General features: G+C 39.7%; 1 protein-coding gene across 29 annotated transcripts in view; it reads left to right on the forward strand.

The window, feature by feature from the left end:
• ARMC3 (armadillo repeat containing 3) overlaps positions 1–27,589 on the forward strand; it is a 97,906-nt gene that overhangs the window by 7,716 nt on the left and 62,601 nt on the right. For 26 of the 29 annotated variants that reach the window (XM_019834049.3, XM_019834050.3, XM_019834051.3 and 23 more), the window contains 2 exons: positions 11,218–11,335; positions 22,494–22,619. In XM_019834049.3, the coding sequence (XP_019689608.2) occupies positions 11,218–11,335; positions 22,494–22,619 (244 nt within the window). Of the gene's footprint in view, positions 1–4,039; positions 4,140–11,217; positions 11,336–13,213; positions 13,391–22,493; positions 22,620–27,589 lie in introns of all 29 variants that reach the window. The other 3 variants (XM_045061003.1, XM_045061004.1, XM_045061010.1) reach the window with 2 other exon arrangements.

A 27,589-nucleotide genomic window follows, 5' to 3' on the forward strand; every position in this document is an offset into this window, starting at 1 on the left:
ATATGGTTAAAACAAAAAGCTCCCCTTGCTTTCTTTTTTTTTTTTTATTTAAAAAAAAATTTTTTTTTCAACGTTTATTTATTTATTTTTTGGAACAGAGAGAGACAGAGCATGAACGGGGGAGGGGCAGAGAGAGAGGGAGACACAGAATCGGAAACAGGCTCCAGGCTCCGAGCCATCAGCCCAGAGCCTGACGCGGGGCTCGAACTCACAGACCGCGAGATCGTGACCTGGCTGAAGTCGGCTGCTTAACCGACTGCGCCACCCGGGCGCCCCTCCCCTTGCTTTTCTTAATTTTCAAATCGTCAAAACATACATTTAATATATGCCCGTGTGGTTTATTGACCTCCATTCCTTCTCGTGAAAGCGACCACTAGCTAAGAAGATGCTTAGAGGCGGGGAAGATAACAGCTTGAACGACCGATGAAACTATGATCTACCTCCCCACACATTTCCACGTCTGGCTGAAAGGTTGTTTGTGATGCTTTAACAAAAGGAAAACTTTCTATGGAATGATTGCATAAGAGAATAACTAATAGAAACAACCTTAGAAGGCAATATTTACTATAAGGCAAGATATTTAGGGACTAAGGATCCAGGCTCTGGAATTATACCGCCAGAGACTGAATCCTCACTCCATCTGGAGGCCAAGTTCCCGAACTCTGTATACTCCAGTGAGGATATAACGACAACCACTTCATATTCACAGTGGGGAGGCAAGGTTAGGTAAATATGAGATGCTTAGAACAGCGCTTGGCACTAGATGAGAACTTGGTCAAAGTTGTTATTCTTCGTGATGTAATTGAGGGTACTGTTGATCATCCCACAAATCTTGAGAAGTTTTGCGCATTGTCAAAGGAGGCAGGGAGATCAGCTGTGGAAGACCAGCTGGCCACTAAAGTTCCTGGTGGCCTGGAGTGTGGCCCTCATGCTTCATGGTCAGGTTTTCAAGTTCATGAGCATGGAACTTTTATTTTCTTCATATGTCAGAGGCAACTGAGTTTCAGTGGACTAAATCCACAGTATCTAAAGTCACAAGGGACTGTGACCTGGTTCTGGAATCTCACTGTCAAGTTAACTGAACGTTTATGTATTTACGTTAATGGTTCTGCACCTTCTGTCCATAGTTAGGTGCAAATGGGGGGAGCTAAGCTCGCTGAGTGTTGAGTCAGAGCATCAGGCGACAGCAGGATCTGCTTCCTCACGTGGGTGACCAAACCCAGTTCCTTGGAAGAGTGGGATGTCTCCAGTGACTTGTCTTCCCCGGACGCTCCCGTCAACCTCAGAATGCAACCCTTAACACGTTGTCACGGGCTGCCAGAACTGCCTGGACTTATTTCAGAAATGAAGCTTCATGGGAATTAATTTTCCGACGTTTCTCCTACATCACAGATTTTAGAAAGTCATGATTTAAGAAAAATTAGTATAAATTAAGAAACATGCACAAAACCGTATTCTTTTTAAAAAAAAATTTTTTTTTCAAAAATTTTTGGGACAGAGAGAGACAGAGCATGAACGGGGGAGGGGCAGAGAGAGAGGGAGACACAGAATCGGAAACAGGCTCCAGGCTCCGAGCCATCAGCCCAGAGCCCGACGCGGGGCTCGAACTCACGGACTGCGAGATCGTGACCTGGCTGAAGTCGGACGCTTAACCGACTGCGCCACCGAGGCGCCCCCACAAAACCGTATTCTAAAAAAATCTTGCTTATCTTGCTCTAAAAGTTTAATTCAAGTTCTAAAGAAACCTAGAGGCCATTTTAGCTGTTTTCATTTTAACCTTGACACTTTTTACTGGATTTTAACTGATGTCTAGATGCTCTCTACGAAAAGTCCCTGCTAGAGTGAGACAGTCCATTTCTGTTCATCTGTCTCTCTTTTCATGTATAATTGGTTCCCCCCCCCCCCCCCCCCGATCTGAGACCAATGATGTAGCAAACACGCTCCAATAGCCATCAAAAAAGCCTTTTCTTTGCCCTTCTTGGTACCATAAAAATTATGAGACTCTCATGATTTATCTCTTTTCACTGAGTTCAACTTTACAACTTTGTATTCTTTTAGGCCCGGCCTAATGTAGTAGTCACCAGTCACCTGCGGTTATTTAAATTTAAATTAATGATGATTAAAGGCATAGTAATTGAAATTAACAACTAAAAATAAAACGAAACATTCAGCACCTCAGTCACCTTACACTTCAAGTGCTCAAAGGCCGCATGCGGCTTGTGACCGCTATATTGGGCAAAGCAGAATCAGAACATTTGCAGTGTTGAACTTTGTGCTGGACGGCATTGTTCTAGAAGGTCTCGTGTCCTTAACAGAGATGTAAAAGTATCTCTGTGAGACTATGGCTGCGCTAATTGACTGAACTTAAAATCCAGAGTTTAGCCAAAACGCTTCCCCTTTATTTCACCCTTTCTGTAAATAACTTTGGTTCATCATTTGTTTTGTATACAGCGTGAAATTATAATTTCACAACCAGCTTGCTGGTGAGTGACTGTGAGTTCCTCACGGGAAGGCAGATGGGCTATGTAATTACAGCACAGTATTATTTATTTAGTTGTGTGGCATTCTGTTCTAGCTATCATTTGATTCTCAGCACCTTTTTAAATAAAAAATTACTATAATGCTGTAGGCTCTGTAGGAGAAACAGATGTCATGCCAAGTTTTCTCCGCTCTCTGCCAAATATTGGTATTTCTCCTCCTTTAACAGCTCTTTAGACTGTAACTCTCACAGTCTGAACCTTCCCTTCAAGCTTCTTGTACCCCATGTTACCTTTTTCTTAATGACGACCAGAAGATAGGTCAAAATACCAAAGTGTTTTCTCCACCACTGAAGAAGGGTTACAAATCTTTACGATGGGTTCGGTTTAAGTATATTTTCAGGTACTCCTTTGACAACTGCAGTCACTGTGTGGAGATCGTGACATAAGTATGTTTTAACAGAGCATCTTTATTCACATGCTTATAAAATCAGCTTTAAAAATCTTGAACTATCAGTGGTCTCTGAAGTGCAAGTTCTGAAGTGGAAGGGAACTTTGTCCTGAGTGGGGGTGGATAGAGAAGACAGCCAGCAGAAGGCCAGGGAAACTGTTGTGGGCGGCAAAGACGATTTAAGGCTGTGATTCTCAAGGGTTGGGGGGGGGTGCGGTCAGGGAGCCCTATGAGGGTGGGATGGCCACTGTGGACTCCCTCCCCACAAAAATGCCCACCAAAAGTTTTACATACAATTTTAGTGGAAGGATATATTCCTGAAGCCCATTGATGGCTCCACGAACCTCAGGTTTAGAACCTTCTTTTCTGACATCAAGAGACAGTACGCGGTTAAAGCCCTTTCAGGCCACAAGCATAAAACAGAAGTTTCCAGAGGTATTTTCATGCACTTCTTGATAAACATTTATTGAGTATTTCCACATCCTGGGTTTATTCTAAGTAATGGCGGTAGAGAAATTACACAGTCCTTTGCCTGAAGAAATTCATTCACTTATTAGGCAAATATTGAGTGAATGCCACGTACAAGTGTTTTTCTACCTCCTGGGCATATACATGGGAGCAAAACAAAGTTCATAGCTTATATGCTAGTTAGAGGAAGCAGTCAATTAACAAATAATAATATAATTCAGGTAGTAATAAGATCAATGGGGAAAAATAAAGTAGGATATAAGGATGGGGAGGGATGGGGCTACTTTAAATAGAATCCAGGTCAGGGCAAGCTTTCTCAGTGGGGTCACATTTAAGAAAGACAAATGGAATGAGGAAGTCTGCTATGCAAATATCTGGGAGAGCGCACCCTAGCTAGAGAGCACTGTAGCCATACTAAGACCTTACTTAGTATACTTGGGGAATGCCAAGAAGGGTGATGTGACTGGAGACTAGAAAGCAGGGAGCAGGAGATAGGGATTAAAGGTGGGAGGCTGGTGGTGATCACGGCCTTTTCCGCTATATTAAGGAGGTTGGATGTTTTCCTAATGTGCAAAAAGGGGAATCCATTGGAGGGTTACAAGTAGAGGATTAGTGACATCTCATTTATATTTGAAACGAAAAGCATTAAGATCATTCCGGCTACAACGGGAAAAGTGGAAACTGGAAGACCAATATGGAGGCTATTACGGAGGAGCGAAGAGCTATGCAGCCCGGTGGCCTGAGTAAGCAGCCATAATGAAGGCAGAAATGACAGGATTTGCTGCTGGATTGCATGTGGGGTGTGAGAGGAGAGGGGGTGGGAGATGGTTCCAGGTTTTGGGCTTGAGCAACCCAGGAAATGATGGTAAACATACTGAAGAAGACACGTAAACCCAAGAAACAACGCAATGCATTAAGTGCTGTTACAGAGAAGTTCAGAGGAATATAGCTGTGAAACAAAACAAAACAAAACAAAACAAAACAAAACAAAACCTTCAAAGCAACAACTGCCACAACCACAACAACACCCCAAGGATTTTTTTTTTTTTAATATTTATTATTTTTGAGAGAGACAGAGACAGAATGCGAGTGGGTTAGGGGCAGAGAGAGAGGGAGACACAGAATCTGAAGCAGGCTCCAGGCTCCAAGCTGTCAGCACAGAGCGCGACGTGGGGCTCGAACTCTCGAGCTGTGAGATCATGACCTGAGCTGAAGTCGGTCGCTCAACTGACTGAGCCACCCAGGCACTCCCACCAAGGATTTTTTTTTTTTTTAATTTTTTTTTTTCAACGTTTATTTATTTTTGGGACAGAGAGAGACAAAGCATGAACGGGGGAGGGGCAGAGAGAGAGGGAGACACAGAATCAGAAACAGGCTCCAGGCTCTGAGCCATCAGCCCAGAGCCTGACGCGGGGCTCGAACTCACGGACCGAGAGATCGTGACCTGGCTGAAGTCGGACGCTTAACCGACTGCGCCACCCAGGCGCCCCAAGGATTTTTAATACCCAAGCTATCATGAAAAAAAGCAATAAAAAACTCATCCAGAAAGATGCAGGCCTGACAATTCAAGTAAGCCATAAGCTTCTACAGTTTCAAGCATTGTTTGTTATTTTAATTCTCTAGAAATGAGATTAAAATGTCAAGAAGTGATAAGTAACATGGTGTTCACTGTTGATGGTCTTAGAAATATTTTGGTGAACCAATGAGGATGAAAGTCAGAGTGGAGATGTTTAGCAGGAAGTATGAGGGGGAGAAAATGGAGGAAAATCAATAGTTCCTAAGAATTTTTTCATAGTTTTTTTTTTTTTTTTTAATGTTTATTTTTGAGAGAGAGACAGAGTGCGAGCAGGGGAGGGGCAGAGAGAAGGAGACAAAGAATCTGAAGCAGGATCCAGGCTTGAGCTGTCAGCACAGAGCCCGACGCGGGGCTCAAACCCAGAAAATGTGAGATCATGACCTGAGCTGAAGCCAGACGCTCAACTGACTGAGCCACCCAGGCGCCCCAATAGCTCATAAGATTTTTGACTGTGGAAGGGAAGGAGAGCTAAGACAGCACCTGGAAGATGATTAATATCTAGGGAAATATTACTTTTGTTTTAAAATAAGAGAGTTTTGAGACATCAGAGTGTAGAGAGGCTAAAGTGGTGGAAGTTTGCAGAGTGCCAGAGAGGAGGGAAATATCTAGGAAAACAGCTCCAGAAATTTAGTTAATGATTCCCTTGATTCTTTGAAGTCTAAGCTGCACAGGGTGAAACTCATGTTCATGACAAAGAACAGGCATGAACAAGTATCAGCTACAAGAATAATTTTAAGATTCAGACCCGTCTGGAGGACATTCTACTTTTGATCCAAAAGATTGGCGAGATCTTGTTGAACATCTGGGGCATTAAGTAGAGCCCCCAGCAGGGTCATGCCTTAGTTGTAGTATGGCTAACCCAGCCCTAGAGCAACGGCTTCCTCAGAACTGCTGGAATAATGTTTTCAAGTAGGCCTTACATAGATAAAGGTGAACCATAAATAAGACAACCGTCTAGCAGAACAAAATTCAACATCCTTTAAGAGAAGGACCCCCAGTGGTGCCTGGGTAACTCAATTGGTTAAGCGTCTGACTTAAGCTCAGGTCATGATCTTGGGGTTCACGAGTTTGAGCTCTACATTGGGCTCTGTGCTGACAGCTCAGAGCCTGGAGCCTACTTCAGATTCTGTGTCTCCCTCTCTTTCTCTGCCCTTCCCCTACTCACACTCTGTCTCTCTCTCTTAAAAATAAATAAACATAAAAAAAAATAAAAAAAAGAGAAGGCCCCCAATACAATCCAGACACTCAACAACATAATTTTTACAATGTTCACTTGCCAGTAAAAATTATTATATATGCGAAGAAAAATGTGACTCATATTCAGAAGAAAACTCAGTTTGATAAACCAGTATAGGAGATAAAATTGGATACTAAAAAATTCAGTTGTCCAAAAGAAGATGGAAAAAGGAACCAGGGAACAAATAAGAAAAGGAGAAAACAAGGGTGCCTGGGTGGCTCAGCTAATTGAGCGTCAGTCTCTTGGTTTTGGCTCAGGTCATGATCTCACAATTCATGAGTTCAAGTCCCTGGAACCTGCTCTGGATTCTGTGTCTCCCTCTCTCTTTGCCCCTCCCCTGCTCATGTTCTGTCTGTCTCTCCTTCAAAAATAAATATTAAAAAAAATTTTTTTAAGTGAGAGATTGTCAAACTGAATAAAAAAACAAGATCCAAACTGTAAGCTGTCTATAAGAAATCTTTAAATATAAAGATATAGCTAGGTTAAAGGTCAAAATATGGAAAGAGATATACTGCAAACTAAAATCATAAGAAAGCTAGGGTGCCTATATTAATACTAGAAGAATTATATAACAGGGCAAATAATATTACCAGAGAAAAAGAGACCCATATCATCATAATGAAAAGGTTCATTTGTAAGAGGAGAAATGGTCCTAAATATTGTTTACCTAATGACACTTGTTTAAAATAGATGAAGAAAAAAAGATCCCATTTGCCATAGCATCAGAAACAACAAAATATTCAGAGATAAGTTTAACAAAATAAATGCAGTGCCTATATGCTGAAAACTATACAACATTGCCAAGACAAATTAAGGAAGACCTAAATAAGCGAAGAGATAGACTATGTTGGATACAGATACATGGCTAGTGGGAACCAAGATAGTAAGACTACTTTGGAAAAACCTTATTTTTTTGGAAAGTTAAACCTGTACTACAAGTCAAGCCAGAAATTCTACTCCTAGGTATTCACTCAAGAGAAATGAAAATACACATCTACAAGAAGACTTACATGGAAAAGCCCATTGCAGCTTTCATTCATAATGGTCCCAAGTGAAATAACCCAAAGGTCCATCACTAACTGAACGGATAAACAAATTGTTCTGTTTATACAATGAGATACTACTCATCCGTAAAAAGGAATGAACCACAGATACGTGGAATAATACGGATGAATCTCATAATCATTCTGCCAAGTGAAAGGGGCCATACGTAAGGGGTACCTGTGCAATAATTTCATATTTAAAGAGTTGAAGTTAACCTACGGTGAAAGGATGCAGATCAGTGGTTGCCTAGAGGAGATATGGGAAAGGGAATCAGCTGCAGAGAGGCAGGAGAGAGTATTTTGGGGTAATGGAAAGTTCCACATATTGTTTGGAGGAGGTTAGTTAGAGGTACCTATACATTTATTAAAACTCATCAGACTTAAACTTAGGTGCATTGTATTGAATCTAAATTGGCTCTCTGCAAAGTGGACTCAGAAGTAATGGGAATAATCCAATTGTTAGGAAGAAGTTGACTACTCAAGAGGAAAAAAAAGGATGATTAATGGTATGACGTAACTGACAATGTGTAAGTTCTATGAGAATAGGGGACTTGATTATCATGTTTAGTATGCTGTTCTGAGTGTGTGGCATTATTAGGGTTGAATGAGTGTTTACTGAATCAATGAGAGAATTAAAGGTGAATGGGTTAAAAATCCAAAGCACACATTAGATACTGGGCTTAGATAGTAGGAGAAACATTTTCTCTAAAGTAACAGAAGAAGATATAGATAGGTTTGAGACGCTTGTGAAATTATTGATCTTGAATTTACAGCAATACTAATTTTCCCTGTAGCTTAACGTTCTCCAAGAATGCTTGGATGTCGGGGTACAAATGCAAAGAAAGAAAATTCTAGTGTTTGTCCATATTCTAGAATTGATTTGGTGACAAGACAGAAGGATGAAAAAAAAGTTTATTTAGGGTTTCGCAGGAGTGTTATGAAAATAATAGATCATAACCTAAGCAAGATAAGAAACAAAGTGGAAAAAGCAAATACAGAAAAAAAAAAAGCAAATAAAAATAATACCAGGGATTGGTGAGGAGGTAGAACAACTGGAACTCTTTATCTTTAACTAGTGAGAATGAAAATTGATAAAAGTACTTCAGAAAACTGTTCAACAGTGTCTATGAAGGGTAAACGCGTGTCTACGCCATGACTCATCAAGTCCATTCCTAGGTATATGCCAAGGGAAATGAGGGCATATATCCATAAAAAGACGTGTGCAAGAATATTCATTGCAGCTTTGTTCATGATAGCCTCCAGCTGAAAGACAAGAACCTAAACTGGTATATTCATAAAATGCAATAATATATAGCCAGAGGAAGTATGACTTAGTAATACAAAAATGTGACTGAATCTCAGAGACATTGTGCTGAGCTGAAGAAGGCGGACATGAAAGAATACATGTTATATGAGCCTATTTATACGAAGTTGAAGAAGAGGAAAAACTAACGGATGCTTTTATTTTATTATTTGTTTATTTACTTTTTTTTTTTACTAAAGGATGATTTTAAAAGTCATAGAATGGTTATCTTTCTGGGGGTGTTTTTTGGAGGGGAAAGGAGCGTAAGGGAAATATTCAGAAGTGATAAGAATGTTCTATGTCTTAGAGAGATAGATCTGAATTTGTATTCTGTAAGATCAGGTGGAAGACGTATATATCACTACACAAAAAACAAATTCTGACAAGCTGACAATCTTAGTTACTGAGATCTATTTGCCTTACAGATGTTTGTTTTGACCACTGATGATATTTGGTTTTCTTCCTATCATTTTTTAGGTTTTTGGGTTTTCTTTGCTATATTTTCATGTTGTGTTTCTCTTGTTTTTTCTTCCCTTTTTCTGAATTGAGCAACTTTCTTTTGTAACCTTGTCTTTTTGGTAAATTGGAACCTTTACTATTTTTCTGTAGCCTATTAAACACACATATTTAAACCTGTTTTTTTATATCAAGGAAAAAATAAATAATAACTAGGCAATAACCCAGTTCTCTTTACCAAAACAATCTGGTTTCCTTTACCTGAGCTTTATTGAGAAAAATCTAGAATTTTAATTCCAAATTATTTTTTTCCCTTATAATGTGTTATCACTACTTTCAGAAATCCTTAAGAATTACATCGTGATTCACAACATCATTATCATTCAATTTTACTATATATCTCATTGTATTTATTGAGATAGTACTATTGTTTTTTATGTCTTGTCTTCCCCAGTGTTGGCTGGAGCATTTAGCAAGTAATTTCTTTAAGGATATAGTTAATGTACTTGTTGGGTTTGTGAGTGCCTGCTGATTTTCAAACCTCAATCCCCAAATGCTTTCCTCCCTTAAAATTTCTCTGGGTTTCCAGGTCGCTGTGCTCTCCCGATCAGTGTTGGAGCCAGTGTCTCCGCCACTGCTGTCTGCTCTGCTGGAGGCCATCTTGTCCCATTGGTTCACGTCACTGGAAACCCACAAGTACTATAAGCTTGGTGCTTGTGGCAGACTTTCAACGAAGATTTGTCTCCCCAGAAAGAGTCTAAGAGGCTTGAGAACAAACACCATGACTTTTGTAACTCTCACAGTTTCTAGTAGAGAGTTAGACATATACAAACAATGGCTTTAATTTGGATGTTAGATAACGCTGTCCCCAAATCCAATGGCCGTTTCCCCTGCGAGGGCTATTTTTATCCCAGCTGTGCCCTTTTAGGTCACAGCTTACTGCTACCTTCTCTGTCTTCTGTACTCTTCCAGCCTCACACAATTATGCCTCCTTACTCAGAGTGATCTGTCTCTCCATTCTCTGCCTGAAACTGAACACCAATGTTTGTAATATCTCCAGACACAATAAGATGTTCATTTAGAAAGGGACCAACACGAAGAGCCAGCTAAAGCTTTGAAATTCAATTTTTTTTGTCTTTAACATAAGCAGAACACCCACCTTCAGCAGTCTCGGGAAATGGAAGAAAAATAGCGTAACAATTCGTTTTCTCCTTGACCAAAGAAAACCCACAGGAGTCATGCATTTGTTATTGTGTATTTTGGCTACCCGTGAATTCTGAACATCTCAGAGCGGGATATAGGTCTTCCAGAGCTTTATACTTTTTTTTTTTAGTGTTTTTATTTTATTTTTGAGAGACAGTGAGTGCGAGTGGCAGGAGGGGCAGAGAGAGAGAAGGAGACACAGAATCCAAAGCAGGCTCCAGGCTCTGAGCTGTCAGCCAAGAGCTCGATGTGGGGCTCGAACTCACTGACCGTGAGATCATGACCTGAGCTGCAGTCGGACACCCAACCGACTGGGTCCCCCAGGCACCCCTACTTTTTCTTTATGGCATATTACCATTTGCCCTGTTTCAGATTTTATCCAGTCTTACACTGTGTTATGTGCAGTTTTCTATTGCTTTTTAGTGATTTCACGTATGTAATTCCTGCTTTCTCAGAAAGAGTAGTGATTAGAAGCAGGTACTAATTCTGGAGACGGTCAGGGCATCAAATATATACAGGTACTAAAGGCTTCTTGTGTATTGACTAAGAATTATGCCAATATATGTTATTTAATGACCTTCTATTATGTGCAGACAATGTGCTAAACGCTTTACACACATGATCTCTAATCCTCTCCTTGCTCCTTTGAGGAGATAGGTATTATTATGCTGTTTATACAGAAAGGGAAACTGTGTGAAATTCTTGCAGCTTAAGTAACTTGTTGGATTGCACATGGCTCAGTTGAAAAATTAGATCTGTCAGATTCCAAAATACTCTGCTCCTCCTGCCATCACCCCAGGAATTCCAAAGCCACCAATATTGGCAACCGTATCTCTATCAGTGATGTTTTTTTAAATAAAAACTTTACAATGCACTTAGTGGGCAGTGACCACATCCTTTTTGTATGATTATGTTCTCTTCAGGTTTCTAGACACCATTCCCTTTTTTGGTGTGATTTTTAAAGCTCGTACGTGAACCTGATCGTTTTCTCTCTACATTTCAGTTTGATCCACTAACGATTGAGAGCAAAAAAGCGGCGACTGTGGTGTTAATGCTTAATTCTCCAGAAGAAGAAATTTTGGCGAAAGCATGTGAAGCCATTTATAGATTTGCTTTAAAAGGTTTGGCTTTTTCAGTTTATTTTTCTATTTCATTAGTTTCCTAAAATATTTACTACATAATGGGCACTCTCCTTAGTCTTTAATTCACTTCTTGTCAGATGAATTCTTTCAGACAACCAGAATATCACTTAATGCATTACCTGAAAGTGATATATCTCCCTAAGTGCCTAACTTAATCTCAAGGAGTAATTTAGTCGCTGCATAGAAGAGTCATGTTGAAGGTTTGATTGTAGTCTAAAAGATTGTAAGTCACGGGAGCTGAAAGAGCTCCCAAGGGTCAAAGCTGGCACGATTTGAGCAGCAAAAGAAAGTCGTATTGGATTATAACCCAAAGCATAAGTAAATGTTTATGAGCCTATACTGATAAAAATAAATAATTGAATAAGTAAATAATTGGGAGAGAAAAGACAAATCTCCCACGCAGAAGAATTCCAAGTAATTTATGTACTCTGCCCTCAAGGAGGCAGAATATAACTTTTCACTCTTTAGGTATGAACTTGGCATAGTGACTTCTTTCCAAAGGTTACAATATGGAAGCAGGGAAGAAAGAGGAAGTTGACAGTGGAGAAACTTAACAAACACTATCTCAGCCAGGTGATCAAAATCAGCATCAACAGTGATAAGTCATATTGATAATAGGTGATCTTGACACGATGTAATGAAAGTGGCCCTTCCGTTACTTGTTCCCCCAAAACTTATAACCCTCAAATCAGAACAGTTCCAAGTCAGGGACACTCTACAAATACCTAACCAGTACTCCTCAAAATGGTCACCGCCATCAAAAACAAGAAAAGTCTGAGGAACTCTCATAGGCAAGAGCAGCTAAGGAAATGCGATGACTGAATGTCATAGGAGACCCAGGGTAGGATCCTGGAACCGAGAAGGAACATTAGACTAGAAGTAAGGAGATCTGAATAAACATAGACTTTAACTAATAGTAACGTACCCATATTAGTTCATTAATTGTGACAAATGTACCTACTAATGTAAAATGTTAATAATGGAAAAATGGGTATGGGATATGTGGTAACTCTATACTCTCCTCGCCATTTTTCTGCAAAACTAAAACTGTTGTAAAAAACTAAAGTTTATTTAAACACTGTAAATGTTACAGGTTAGATTCTATTGCAAGGTTTATTCATAGAGGGTTTATAAACGCAAATGATAATTATATTTTAGTTCATTCCAAGTGGTGAGAAAATGAGACTTTTATTATACTGTGTAAGTTTTTTAAGTTTCTTTATTTTTTGGGGGGGGAGGGGCAGTGTGCAAGCAAGGGGGAGGGGTAGAGAGAGAGGGGAGAGAGAATCCCAAGCAGGCTCCATGCTGTCAGCGCAGAACCCAACATGGAGTTGGATCTCATGAACCATGAGATCATGACCTGAGCCAAATCAGGAGTCCGATGCTTAACCGACTGAACTACCCAGTCTGGTATTGAGAATACTTGGAGAGTTTAGGGTAACTTTGTAATTAAAAACAAACAAACAAACAAACAAACAAAAACTTTTAAACTAAGAAGGGAGCAATTTGATTTTTTATTTTTTATTTTTTTTTTCAACGTTTATTTATTTTTTTTGGGACAGAGAGAGACAGAGCATGAACGGGGGAGGGGCAGAGAGAGAGGGAGACACGGAATCGGAAACAGGCTCCAGGCTCTGAGCCATCAGCCCAGAGCCCGACGCCGGGCTCGAACTCACGGACCGCGAGATCGTGACCTGGCTGAAGTCGGACGCTTAACCGACTGCGCCACCCAGGCGCCCCGCAATTTGATTTTTAAGGAAATGATACTTTAAACATTATGTTTGGGACTTGTTGGAGAGAACAACAAATCATTCTGTTAGCAAATGGTGAAATATTCTCCTTGCTATCCCACTATAGTCATCGTTGGGAATCCAGATAAAAACCAGAATCATGGCTTCTGGCAGAAATGGTCCATGAGTCATTGCGTGGAATTCTGGGCTAGATTTCAGGGAGACTGGATCATGCAGTTACGGCAGCACGAGTCTCACTCAGCCACAGAGTCATCCAATACCATCTCCTTGCATATGACATGAGGTAAAGAAACGGGTAGATTATGTGAAATCAACACAGAAGATATTGTAAGTCTGGTGTTTTATACTAGAGCAGTATTTTCTATTTTTTAAAGATAAATGATGGGACTTTCCCCCCGGCCATGAAGGAGTAAGGGGTCAAATTTACTTTCCCAACTGAAACAAGTGAGAAAACAAAAACATACAAAATAGCAGTTGGCAAAACACTGAGTATTAGGCGATGAAGGACAGTGACCATTGAGAGACAGGAAATGAAGGAAATGAACTGTATGATTACATCAGCTTATTAATTTCAGAGAATATCCAGACCGCATCACGGGAAGGGTTAACCTGTACAGAGTCTGGTGGACACGGAGTTGAGAAGACAGATCCGAAAGTTAAGGGAGACAAAGGAAGCAAGAGTTTTCAGGACGGTAACAGAGAGGAAAGAGTTGCATAGAAAGCGAACTGGAGATTGGTAAAGGGTCCAACTCAAGACTGATCAGGGTGTGTATGTATGGGAACTATTTGAAGTCGGACAAAGGACCTAACAGGATCAGTGCTCACACAGGGCCACAAATAGGGCCCGTTCCCATCAGCCAGACTGGAAAACTGCAAGATTCATGGACGATTGTATGGAACATACACAAGGGTCTTACTTCAATAGTTAGAAATAATTAGTGCTAGATCGAGCTCTGTTCTAGTACTATCTAATGAATATTTAAAAAGCAAGACCTGAAGGGATCAAGTTGTTTCCAGATAATTGTGTCCCAAAACAAATTTGAAGAATATAAAAATAACCATTTACCAACTAGGTAAAATTCACAGTGTCTGGCATCCAATAAAAAATTACCAGGCGTGAAAAGAAGCAAGAAAATTCGACCCATAATGAGGATCCAAATCATCAGTAAATCAAAACTGACGCAACGTATGTGTAACCGGAGTCATTGAAAAAAATGCGAGAGGGCCAGAAAAAGAATTAGATAAATAAGAGTTCCCAATTCCTCTAATTTAATGAAAACTCCAACCTTCTAGATCCAAGAAGCTCATAAAAGCCCAAGCACAATGAATATGAAGAAAATTATATACTAAGGTCTAACAAAACAAAATTGCTTAAAAAGAGTAATAAAGAGAAAATCTTAAAAGCAGTCAGAGGAAAAAACACATTACGTTCAGAGAAACAAAAATAAGGATGACAATAGATTTATCATCCGAATTATGCAAGCAAGAAGTCAGTGGAGAAACATCTTTAACTAAAGCTGAAACTGAAAGAAAAAATAAAAACTTTAAACCTAGAATTCTATTCCCAGCAAAAATACCTTTGAAAAACATAAGTGAAATAAAGTCTTTTTCAGACGTTCAAGAGCCAAAGTAGTTTACTGCAAGCAGAACCACACTACTAATTATGGTAAAGTAGGTCCTTCAGGAAGATGACACCAGATAGAAATGTGGATCTACACAATACAATAACAATAAAGGTAGAACACTAGAAATTTAGCATATAAAGTTTTTCCTTATTATTTAAGTCACTTAAAAATCAAATTGGTTATTGAAAAAAAAATTTAATGAAACATTTAATAAAATGTTTATTTTAATTTTGAGAGAGAGAGAGAAAGACAGTGAGAGAGCGAGAGAGAGAGAGAGAGAGAGAGAGAGAGAGAGAACAGAGCAGGAATAGGGGAGGGGCAGAGAGAGAGAGAGAGAGAAGGAAACACAGAATCCAAAGCAGGTTCCGGGTTCCAAGCTGTCAGCACAGAGCCTGACGTGGGGCTCAAACTCACGAAAACCTTGAGATCATGACCTGAGCTGAAGTCGGATGCTTAACCGACTGAGCCACCCAGGAGCCCCTCAAATTGGTTATTTCAAACAAAAGTAATAATCATATACTGTGCAGCATGAAACATTTGTATAAATAAGGTATATGACAACAACAGAACCAAGGGAGAAAAGGGAAAAATGTAAGTGTACTATTATAAGGTTTCTCTACTGTCTGTCAAGTGGGATATCACCACTTGAAAGTAGACTGTGATAAGGACGTATACTACAGACCCCAATACAACACTAAAATAACAAAACAAAGGGTAATATCAAATAAGCCAACAAAGGAAACGAAACGGAATCATAAAAATAATCTTCAGTTCATAAAAAGAAGGCAGAAATGAAGAAGAGTAAAACAAAGAATGAGACACAAAAAACAAATAGGTGGTAGGCTTAAACCTTAAACAGATGACCAAACGAAATGTGAATGTCTGAGCACTTCAGTCACCAGCGTGAGAGTGTTACATTGGATAAAAAGCAAGATCAGACTACATGCTGCCTTCAAGAGATGCACTTAGAATATAATGACACAGGTAACGATAGTAAAAGGATGAAAAAAAAAGCTATCTGGGACGTGAGGGTGATCTGGCTGCGACATCTGTCACTCCATTGATCGCCACGGTTGAATCGGCTGATCTGGCTGGCTAGGCGGGTGTCCCCTTCCTGCCTCACCGCTCCACGTGCGTCCCCTCCTGAAGTTGTGAGCTCTGTCAAAGAGGACGACCTTCCCCGATAGAAGAGGACTGTTCTTTGGTCAAGGGTATACGAGTAGCTGTGTTCCCCTCCTGGAACCTGTAAACAGGCTCTCAAGGTCCATTTGTAGGAGAACGTAGGGCAGTCAAGTTTCCATGACTCCAGACACATCCAAATGTGACACGGCACGTGGCAGTCGGCCTTTCTAAAAAAAAAAAAAAAAAAAAAAAAAAAAAGATATCCTATGTTAGCACTAATCAAAAGAAAGCTAGAGTGGCTGTATTAATTATCAGAAAAATAAACAGCAAAAAGAAGAGTATCAGATAAAAAACCTCATTTTATAATAATAAGGAAAGAGTCAATTAATCAAGAAGCTATGAAAAAAACCTGAGCAGTTATGTCGTTAATGTCATACCTTCTAAATACATGAAGTTAGAAATGCAGGGAGAAATAAACATCCACAAGTATAGCTGAGGATTTTGATAACCTCTTAATAAATGAAAGAACAAGTGGATAGAAAATCTGTAAGGATATAAAAGATTTGAAGAGCAATATAAATGAATTTAACCTAATGGATATTTATAGAATACTCCAAGCAGAATGTACATTCTTTTCAAATGCACAGAGGACATTTATGAAAGTAGGCAATATTCTGAGCCATAATACAAGCCTTAATAAATTTCTTTTTAAGTCTGAATGAATTTAAAAGGATTCCAATCATATAACATACATGTCAGACCACAATAGAATTAAATTAAAAATCAATTACACAAAGGACTCTGGACAATCCTTAAATAGTTAGAAAGTAAACTGCACACTTCTAAATAATCTGTGATTGAAAGAATTCAAAAGGAAAATCCAAATTGAAAATGAAAGCACAACATATACAAATTTGTGGGATGCTACTAGAAGAGTATTTAGAGAGAAATTTATTGTACTAAACGCCAGCCGGAAAATAAGGTCTTGGGGCATCTGGGTGGTTCAGTCAGTTAAGCATCCAACTCTTGATGCTGGCTCAGGTTGTGAACATGCAGTCATGAGATCGAGCCTCGTATTTGGCTTCATGCTGATCATGGAGCCTGCTTGAGATTCTCTCTCTCCCTCTCTCTCTCTGCCTCTCCTCCTCTCTCAAATAAATAAATAAGCATTAAAAAAAGAAAGAAAATAAAGTCTCAAATCAATGACTTCAACTTCCACTTTAAGCAACTAGAAAAAGAAAAGCAAATTAAACCCAATTATTAGTAATAAGGATATATGAGCAGAAATCAATGAAATAGAAAACAGAATAATGGACAAAAGTAATGAAATGAAAAGCTGGTTTTTTGAGAAGATCAATAATAATGAAACAGAGTCTTAAATGCAGAGAACAAACTGGTAGTTGTCAGAGGGGAGGTGGGTGGAGAGATGAGTAAAATAGGTAAAGGCGATGAAGAGGTATGAACTTTCTATTATAAAATAAACAAGTGAAATATGTGTGTGTGTGTGTGTGTGTGTGTGTGTGTGTATGACTCTTGAGCCAGATTGCTAAAAAGAGAGAAGGCAAATTACCAATACAGGAATGAAAGAGGGGACATCACTCTGGATCCTACAGATATTAAAAGGATAATATTAATATTATGAACAATTTAATGCCAATAAATTCTACAACTTAGATGAAGTAGGCAAATTTATTTTAAGACATAAACTCCCATAGCTCACTAAAGAAAGTATAGATAGCCTGAATATCCCTATATCTATTACAGAAATTAAAATTTGTAGTTCAAAACTGTCTCACAAAAAAAGCTCCAGGTCCAGATATTTTCGCTGCTGAATTCTACCAAATACTTAAAGAAGAGGTACTACCAGTTATATATAAACTCTTGCAGAAAATTGAGAAAGATGGAATAATCCCCTATTCATTCTGTGAAGTCACTATTACCCTGATACCCCAAACAGACAGTCATTATAGGAAAATAAATCTGCAGGTTAATATACCTCATAGATATAGATATAGATATAGGTATAGGTATAGGTATAGGTATAGATATAGATAAAGATCATGACCAACGAGATTTATTCCCAAATTGCAAGGTTGCTTTAACATTTGAAAATCAATCAAGGTATTTTACTATGTGTGGTAGGCAGAATAATAACTCCCCTAATCCCTGGAAGTTGTGAATATGTTATGTTACATGGCAGAGGCAAAATAAGGTTGTAGATATATTTAAGGTTGCTAATCAGCTGATCTTGAGAAGAGGAAAATATCTTGGATTATCCAGGTGGGGCCTACGTAATTACAAGGGTCCTTACAGGTGGCAGAAGGAGACAAGAGAGTCAGAGTCAGAGGAAAAGATGTGACAGTAGAAGCAGAGATCGGAGTGATGTGATTGCTGGCTTTAAAAATAGAAGATGCTCATTAGCCAAGGAATGTTCATGGGAAGAAATGAGAATGGGTTCTTGCCTAATACTTCAAAAAGGAACATAATCCTGTCCGCATCTCGAATTTAGCCCACTTGGCCAACTACATACTCCTGACTTCCAGACCATAGATAATATATTTGTGTTTTAAGCCACTAACTTTTGGGTAATTTGTTATAGCAGCATTAGGATATGAATAGACTATATTTAAAAAAAGAAAAACCATATTATGATCTGAATAAATGCAAAGAATTATCTTTATAAAGTCCAGTGTCTCCTCCTGATAAAATATCTCAGCAAAGTAGGAGTAGTTACAGACTTCCTCTATGGCCAACTAACACTTAATAGTGAAAGGCTGAATGCTTTCCCCCTAAGATCAGGAACAAGAGAAAAATGTCTGCTCTTGGCTCTATGGGAAGTTCTAATTAATGCAATCAGGTAAGAAAAAGAAACAAAAGGCATCCAGATTGGAAAAGATGAAGCAAAACTATATTTGATTTATAGACTATGATATCATCTTTTATATAGAAAAGTCTATTGAATCTACAAAAAAGCTACTAGAAATAATACATTAGCAAAGTTCCAATTGGAAGTTTAGCAAAGTTCCAATTCCAGGTTTCCAATTGGAAATCAACATGAAATTTAACACTATTTACGATAGCACCAAAAAGTATGAGATCATAGGATGAATCTGACAAAAGGTGGGAAAAAATCTGTACACTGAAAACTATAAAACATTTCTGGGAGAAATTAAGGAAGTTCTAAATGAATGGAAAGAGATACTGTATTAATGGCGTGGAAGATGCCAATTGTTAAGATGTCATTTTTCCCCAAATTGATCTATGTATTTAATGCAATTCCTACCAAAATCTGAGCAATTTTTTTTGTAGAAATTGACAAGCTGATTCTAAAATTCATATGGAAATGCAAAGCTTCTAGTAAAAGTCAAAACAATCTTTAAAAAAATTTTTTTTGTGTTATTTTTATTTGAGAGAGAGAGAGAGAGCACGAGCAGGGGAGGGACAGAGACAGAATCTGAAGCAGGCTTCAGCCCAGAGCCTGATGCAGAGCTCAAATTCACAAGCAGTGAGATCATGACCTGAGCCGAGGTCAGATGCTTAGCCAACTGAGCCACCCAGACACCCTGAAAGTGAAAACAATCTTGAGAAAGTAGCAACCTTGAGAACATACTCTTCCTGATTTAAGACTATTATAAAGCTACAGTAAGATAGCGTTATTGGCACCAAGATAAACAAATAGGTCAAAGAAGGAGAATAAAGAAGCCATACATGGGGCCACATATATATGGACAATTTTTCTACCAAGGTACAAAAGCAATACAGTAGAAAAAGTCAGTCTTTTTAACAAATGGTTTTAGAATGAGATATCCACATAAAACTTAAAACTATAAAACTTCTAGAACACATAGGAGAAAACCTTTCTGACCTTGGGTTAGCCAAAAATTTCTTCGGTATGACCCTAAAACATAATCCATAAGAGGACAGTTGACCAGATGTTATCAAATTTACCCTGAACCCACACACCTAACCAAAAAAAGATACACAGATGGCAAATAAGTGTGTGAGAAGGTGTCGTATGTTAACCAGGAAATTAAAGCAAGAGTGAAATATCCCCACACACCTATTAGAAGAATGGCTAAAATTCTAAACAGCATGAATTCATGGCAGCATGAAGTGCTGGTGAAGATGTGGAACAACAGGAACTTTCATTCATTGCTGGTGGAAGTCCAAAATAGTACAGGCACTTGGGAAGACCGTTTGGTAGTTTCTCGGAAAGCTAAACATAATCTTATGCATTTCTCAGAACCCATAGAGTTGTACCACACAGTCAGTGAACTGTAATGTACATTGCCAACTCTAGTTAATAGCAACGTATCAATATCGGTTCATCAATGGTAACAAATGTGCCACACTAACGCATGATGTTAATAATCAGGGAAGTGGGGGAGGGAAGAGAGATGGAGAGTATGCGAACTCTGTATGTTTTGTTCATTTTTTTTTTATAAACCTAAAACTGCTCAAAAAAAGGTCTAGTAATTTTCTTTTTAAAGATAGGCTATAGATCGCGAGAAAATCTTTGTCAGTCATATATCTGATAAAGGACTTGTGTCCAGAACTCTCAAAACTCAGTAATAAAGTAAACCAAGTTTAAACATACATATGAGCAAGAGATTTGAATAGCCACTTGGTTAAAGGGCCATATGGATGGCAAAAAAGTGCCTTTGGCTCAACATCATTAGTCATGAGGGAAATACAAATTAAAACCATGAAGAGATACTACTTCACAGCCACCGGGATTACTCTAATCAGAAAGATCGACAGAAATACTGGCTAGGATATGGAGAAATCGGAACCCTCGTACACTGCTTATGAGGACGTAAAATGGTACCATCACCTTGGAAAACAGTTTGGTAGTTTCTCAAAAAGTTAAATGTACATCTACCATATGATCCAGACAAAGTGTGGTATATCCATATGATGGTGTAGGACTCAGCGATAAAAATGATGAACTACGATACGTGCTACCACATGGATTCATCTCAAAATAATCAGACTGAGCAAAACCAGACAATAACAAATTCATACTCTATGATTATATAGAGTTCTGGGAAATGCCAAATAATGTATAGTAACAGGAGGGAGAGGTCACAAAGTGTCAAGAGGAAACTTTTGGGGCTGTTAGATACGTTTTTTTTTTTTTCCTTAATGGTGCTGTTTGGTTTCAGGGGTGTTAAACATGGGTCAAAATTTATCAAATTGTTCTCTTTAAGTTTGTACAGTCTATTGTATGTCAATGATGCCTCATAAAAACTGTCAAAAAAGAATAAAAATAGATGTAAAGATTATACAAGCTATTAATTTTGCAAATCCTCTTTTGCTGGTCATAAAATTATAATACACAGCATTGTTTATAAACTGAGAAGAAATGTATTTTGATGAAGAAATAATTCAAGTTATGTAATAAAATTCTCAGAACAAAAATTTAAAGACAAACTTAATTTTTATGACAACATGATATGTAAAATATCTTTTTTATTTAAGCATAAGTATCTTAAAATTTATATTAAAGATTCATTTGACAAAATGTTTTCATCTAAGAAATTAAGTTTTAGAATTTCCTTAAGCCACAAATATTGGAAGATTTGAAGAGACGTTTGTGGTAGTCAACAATGCATATTTCAACATGTTCTTAGCAGGCGACAAATTTGACCATTTAGAGACAGGGCAATTTCATTAGGAAGATATAGTCCGCGTGGTATCAGAATATGGACCTATAACTTAAAATATAAAATACTCTAATTTTATGAGAAAACTGAGGCAAGACAAGTGAAAGGGACTTTATTATATCTCAAATTAATTTTGAAAGTGAGATCTATGTTTTCGTAGCCCATGAAATTAAAAAGCTGAAATTAATCAGGACCTAAACATTGTTCCTGACTTTGTAGAACGATATCCCACTCATCAAGATATAGCTAAATTGCTTCTATAGTTAAGCAAGACTCTGGCATTACGTGGCTTTCTGGGGTTTCTTGCCACAGCTAAGGAGTCCCCAGTCACCCTGGCGGCTCCCCTCTGTGCGTGAACCTTCATGTTAGCTGCAGACACATCTTGGATGACAAAATAGGTGCTGTAACCCCAGTGGGTGAAAAACGAGCCCCCTGAACTCACCCCACCATCCCACTTTAACTTGAAGTGGGGTCCGCGTATGTTAATGAAGTCTCGTGATTAATTACGCCAGTACATGACCGGCTCTATGCTAGGCGCTGAGGATACGAGAGAATAGAACAGAAAGGGTATCTGTCCTGGTGGAAAATTAAGTTCTAGAGGAACAGGCAAACGAGGCAAGGAGGTGGCTAAGTGGTATAAAGGAAATAGACTAGGGAAGAGGAAGAAAGGCTTGGGCGTAGTGGTAACATTAGATAGGGTGGTCAGGGGAGACCCTCTGAGCAGGTGCAGTGTGAACTGAGAACTGAAAGACAAGAGGAAGCCAGCTCTTGAAATAAGCATCAGGAGGAAGGAAAGCAGCAAATGTCGAGGATCCCTGCGCTCTAAAGTTTATTGCGAGACAAGTATATGCGGAAGCAAAGAGGGATGTGAAAGGCAAACAGCAAATAAGAAATTAAAATGGCACAAGGAGAATTTTGATGAGACTGATGATATCCATGCATGCTTTTTTTTTTTTTTTACCTGTGATATCAGGTGAAGAAAACAAAGCTACCCTCCTTGAACTTGGAGCTGTGGAACCTTTAACCAAGCTGCTCACCCATGAAGACAAAATTGTAAGAAGAAATGCTACCATGATATTTGGAATCCTGGCTTCTAATAGTAAGTATCAACTCTCAGACAGAATCTCATAACCTCATGTAATGCATTATCCTTTTTTAAAATTTAACGTTAAGGGGTTTGTTTTTAATTTTATTTGAGCTGACTTTGATGTTAACGAAAAGTTAAATAAATATAATACAACAGATTATGATTTCATATTTTAAGAACATATTTTTCTTCTTTATTTTACTGTTTATTTTTGAGGTGGCGGGAGGGGCAGAGAGAGTGGAAGACAGATGATCGGAAGCAGGCTTTTCACTGAAAGCACAGAGCCTGTTGCAGGGCTTGAACTCATGAACTGAAAGATCATGAGCTGAGCCAAAGTCAGATGCTTAACAGACTGAGCCACCCAGGAGCCCCGAGATATTTTTAAAATATAAAAATATATGCAAATATATCCATGTAAAACTCTCAGAGTTGGTGACGTGGTAGGTTTGAGTCTAACAAGTTGAAGGGCACTCATTGTCTCTTAAAATAGCTCTTTTCTGGAGTTAGCATGATGTAATTTGTCCGCCCATATGTAAGCTACACTTCGTATGTATTTCATAGTGAAAGTAACCCAGGGCAAAGAGGTTTGATACATTTATTTTTCTGAAACTGCAAAATATACTTTGCCAAAAATAATTTTAGACATGTATTTATTTCTTAAATCAGATCTATGGCTTGAATATTTTCATATGTTTAATATGGTGAAATGATAGTATTAAAATATGCTATTATGTCTGTTACAATACCGGTTTGACGAAAACTCTGCCAATAAAGGCAGTCCCTGATTAATGAACAGGAGGCCTGTTTCACTTGAAAGTCATTTTCATGTTACAACGGTAGGTTTCTGAGTTAGCCACTAAAGGCCTTGTGACTTTATAATAAAACATGACATTCTTGGTGAAGACTGAATGAACTCTAAACCGAAACCCAGGCAGTTAGGAATAAACATATCTGTCTGTCTCATGGCATGCGGCTAAAGTTATCATACTTCCCCCCCCCTCACCAGTCTCAGCAAAAGCACAAGCTCAGTTTCCTCCCTCAACTTCCTGACTCCCCCCCACCTCACTTTCCTGAACCCTGGGGTGAGACAGGACGGGAGAGGAAGGGGGGCTCCTTATTCCACGCTGTCCAGCAGGGACGGTGGCATTAATGTCACAGACAGGAAGATGGGAAGTGACGGGGAAGGAGAGTTTTAGGTGACACCTGTGCCCTTACAGCCAACGCTGCCAAGACTGCGTGAACACTGCCTGCTGTTCTGGGGGGGCTGATGGGGCTCCGCTGGGGCTGTCAGTGGAAGGGGATCTGGAGGCAAGTGCGGGAGCTCTAATGGCGGCTGTTCTGGAAGGCAGGGGCTCTGGGGGTATTTCTGGCTGCAGGATGAGGACAGTCGTGGGGGAGTGGATGCTCTACCAACCCAGATTTTGGTAACATTAGTCAACACTCACACAGCATTTACAGTGTGCCAGGCGCTGTCCTACATGCTATTTGTACGTTCAGTCATTTAATGAGGTCGGTGCTATGGTCATTCCCTTTATATGTGCGGCAACTGAGGTACAGAGAAGTTAAACAAGGTAGCAATCATTTGTATCGTGGGGCCTTCATGAATTTGTCTCAGTACTGTCTGTGTACTAATTGTCTGTGTACTAATTCCGCCATGTTGAATGAGCCACCTTGAAAGTATTTAGAATCAAAAAAGGGAACATGAAAATTTTTCTTATGTTTTATTCCACTTACACGCCACGGAATTTGAGAAGCGGGGGTGCTTTGTAATACCTCTTATGCAACTCCTCGTTTTAAAAATAGAAAAGAGCTCTGAAAGGATTAGGTTCCTTGTGCATTCATGCGGGTGGTTAATAGAAGAAATCAGATCAGAGCTAGAATTAGAACTCTACTCTCTGGCTCCTAGCTTTAGTGGACTGGATTCATCAAGTATTCTCCGATCCGTAACATGAGTGCACATGCTAACTCAGGTTCTCCTACTACGTGATTCTGGAGGAGAATGCTTGTCCTTTGGAAAGGAAAGTCATAATTTTCTGCGGAGACTTCTGCCTTCTAACTTAGTGTCTAGGTTTCTATGAGTTTTTTTTCCTATTTACTTTTGTTCTTGATTTCTCGTATTCATTTTATTTAGAATTTGCACCTTCCAATACACGAGGAGCTTATAATCTGTGAAGCCCTCCAAATTGTTTGCCACATTTTCCCGAGCAGGGTTTGTATGTCGCATTTCACGAGTTTCCAAAAGAGTCTGTGACCCTAAAATATTGAGAATGACCGTTGCATTTGAGTGCTCAGTGTGATGGCTCTCAGACCCGTCGAGCCACCCCCTGGGAGCCGGCTGGCTGGGCGGCGACCAGTGCTGGGGTGCAATCTGCTACCACGAAGCATAACACTGGGAAGAGTTTTGCTGTCTTGGCGGTTTCCAGCGAGCCCGTGGGTCTTAGATATGATGAATGAACCCTCCCGCCCCCTGACCAAGAGCTTTCTTTTGATTCCACGAATTGGGTAAAAAAAAAAAAAAAAAAATCAAGCCATTTATGGGAATTGATTCATTTTCTACGTGAACAATCTGATGACATGATAACCTGCTTGGCGTCCTCAATGGCTCGTGTTCCTGCTTTGTCAGTACAGCCAGTACATGAATAGCTTTTGCTTCACTGTCCATCCATGTCCAAGGCGACTAAGCTAGTCATTCACTCTAAATGAAAAGGCCTGGGGCACCTGAGTGGCTCAGTCGGTTAAGCATCTGACTTCGGCTCGGGTCATGATCTCAGAGTCCGTGAGTTCGAGCCCTGCCTCAGGCTCTGTGCTGACAGCTCAGAGCCTGGAGCCTCCTTCGGATGCTGTATCTCCCTCTCTCTCTGCCCCTCCCCCACTCACACTCTGTCTCTGTCTCTCAAAAATGAATAAACGTTGAAGAAATTTTTTTTTAATTTTTTTTTCAACGTTTATTTATTTTTGGGACAGAGAGAGACAGAGCATGAACGGGGGAGGGGCAGAGAGAGAGGGAGACACAGAATCGGAAACAGGCTCCAGGCTCTGAGCCATCAGCCCAGAGCCTGACGCGGGGCTCGAACTCACGGACCGCGAGATCGTGACCTGGCTGAAGTCAGACGCTTAACCAACTGCGCCACCCAGGCGCCCCTAAAGAAATTTTTTTAAATGAAAAGGCATGTATCCAGACTAATTTGTAAACAAACGCACCTCTGGTGCCGCATGGTTAAATCATCTTTAGACTGTCTTAAAATAACCGCTTTTTCTTTAGAGATTTGTATCTTCACATGCCTTTCACGTACTCAATGCTTTCACTATGTTCATAGTGGATGAACCAGTATGATGTTCCAACAGAATGCCCGGTGCTAAAAGGATTGCTGTGAGAGCAAACAAATTCTTGATTTTTCTTCTTTGTCTTTTTTCTAAAGTGATTGAGTTATGAGCCTATGCTAATCCTGGGTCATTCAAGACAAGCATTTAAATTACTGTGTTAAACCTTTTAATCAAAATGGAGTTGCTGTCTCTTACGCACCCCCCCTCCCGCCCCCGGTTTGTATTTAGTTTGATGAGGCCGTATAACAGAGGCTCATTTAATGAAGTCAGCTAAAGAGAGAGTTCATTGCCATCCTTGAAGCCCAGATTTTACATTACTTATGGCGATCTGAAGACCTTGCCATCTTAAGAAAAGGTTGATGTAAAAGAGTATATAAGGTCTAAAATAAATTGGATGGTTCATATTAGGCAACCAGAAAGTGTAAATAAGAATGCAGTTACAACAGATTGCATGGGATGTCTGGGTGGCTCAGTCGGTTAAGCCTCTGACTTCAGCTCAGGTCACGATCTTGCAGTTTGTGTGTTTGAGCCCCATGTCGGGCTCTGTGCTGACAGCTCAGAGCCTGGAGCCGGCTTCAGATTCCGTGTCTCCCTCTGTCTCTGCCCCTCCCCTGCTTGCTCTCTCTCTCGCTCTCAAAACTAAGTAAAAAATTAAAAAAATGTTTTTTAAAAAAATCCAGATTGCATGAAGTTACTCCAGGAAGTGAAGGTGTTGGCAGTTCCGAACCACCTAAAATTGTATGTGTCCTAGAGTTTAGCTGGAACATATTTAAAGCAAATTTTTAAAAATGTATTTATTTATTTTGAGAGAGAGACAGCACAAGTGGGGGAGGAGCAGAGAGGAGAGACAGAATCCCAAGCGGGCTCCACACCATCAGCGCGGAGCCCGATGTGGGGCTTGAACTCACAAACTGTGAAATCGTGACCTGAGCCGAGATCAAGAGTCAGACGCTTAGCCCACCGTGCCACCCAGGCGCCCCCAACTAGAACATATTTGCGTGGACCAACCACAATAGAGTTTCTATTCAGTTGCCCTATATGAGCGTGTTCTCTGTGGAGAAAGAAGGGGGCAGAGATCGATATTGTTTTTCAAGTGACGAAAATAGGCACTTATCCGTTATGTTTTGCTGACTTACCCTCAGGAAAAGAAAGATCCTTTAGGGACAATTGGGGTCAAAAAGCAGAATAACAAACTGGTCCGCTATGCCACTGATTTATAGGCACTGCCACAGAATCTGAGCCCTCCTCTGAGCCAAGAGAAAAATGGTTTAGTGGAGAGCTCTACTAGACCTGTTACTGGACAGATTTGGCTAACTTCCTATCTAGAAGGGAATTTCGTGGCACGGGTTTCTGTGATGAAGACTTTTGAGTTGTTAGGGCAGAAGAACGTGAGGTGTCACATACGGGCCCAGCCAGGCGGCCTTGGCCTGCGGGAGCATTTCCTTCCTGCAGGAAAACGAGAGAAGCAGAGGGCACATGGAGCGTCGGTGTTCTTGACCTCGTGGTCAGTGTTGCAGCAGAAACTTTGAAATATATGGAAGGTTCTTTTGGATACCCAATGGAGAATGAACTGGAGATCTAAAAGCCCAGAAACATTTTGCATCAAGCATGTAAAAATAGACGGGTGTGGCCTTCTCATTTGGAAATACAGACACTGG

Source organism: Felis catus, chromosome B4 (genome assembly GCF_018350175.1).
Source record: "Felis catus isolate Fca126 chromosome B4, F.catus_Fca126_mat1.0, whole genome shotgun sequence".
Lineage (NCBI taxonomy): Eukaryota > Metazoa > Chordata > Mammalia > Carnivora > Felidae > Felis > Felis catus.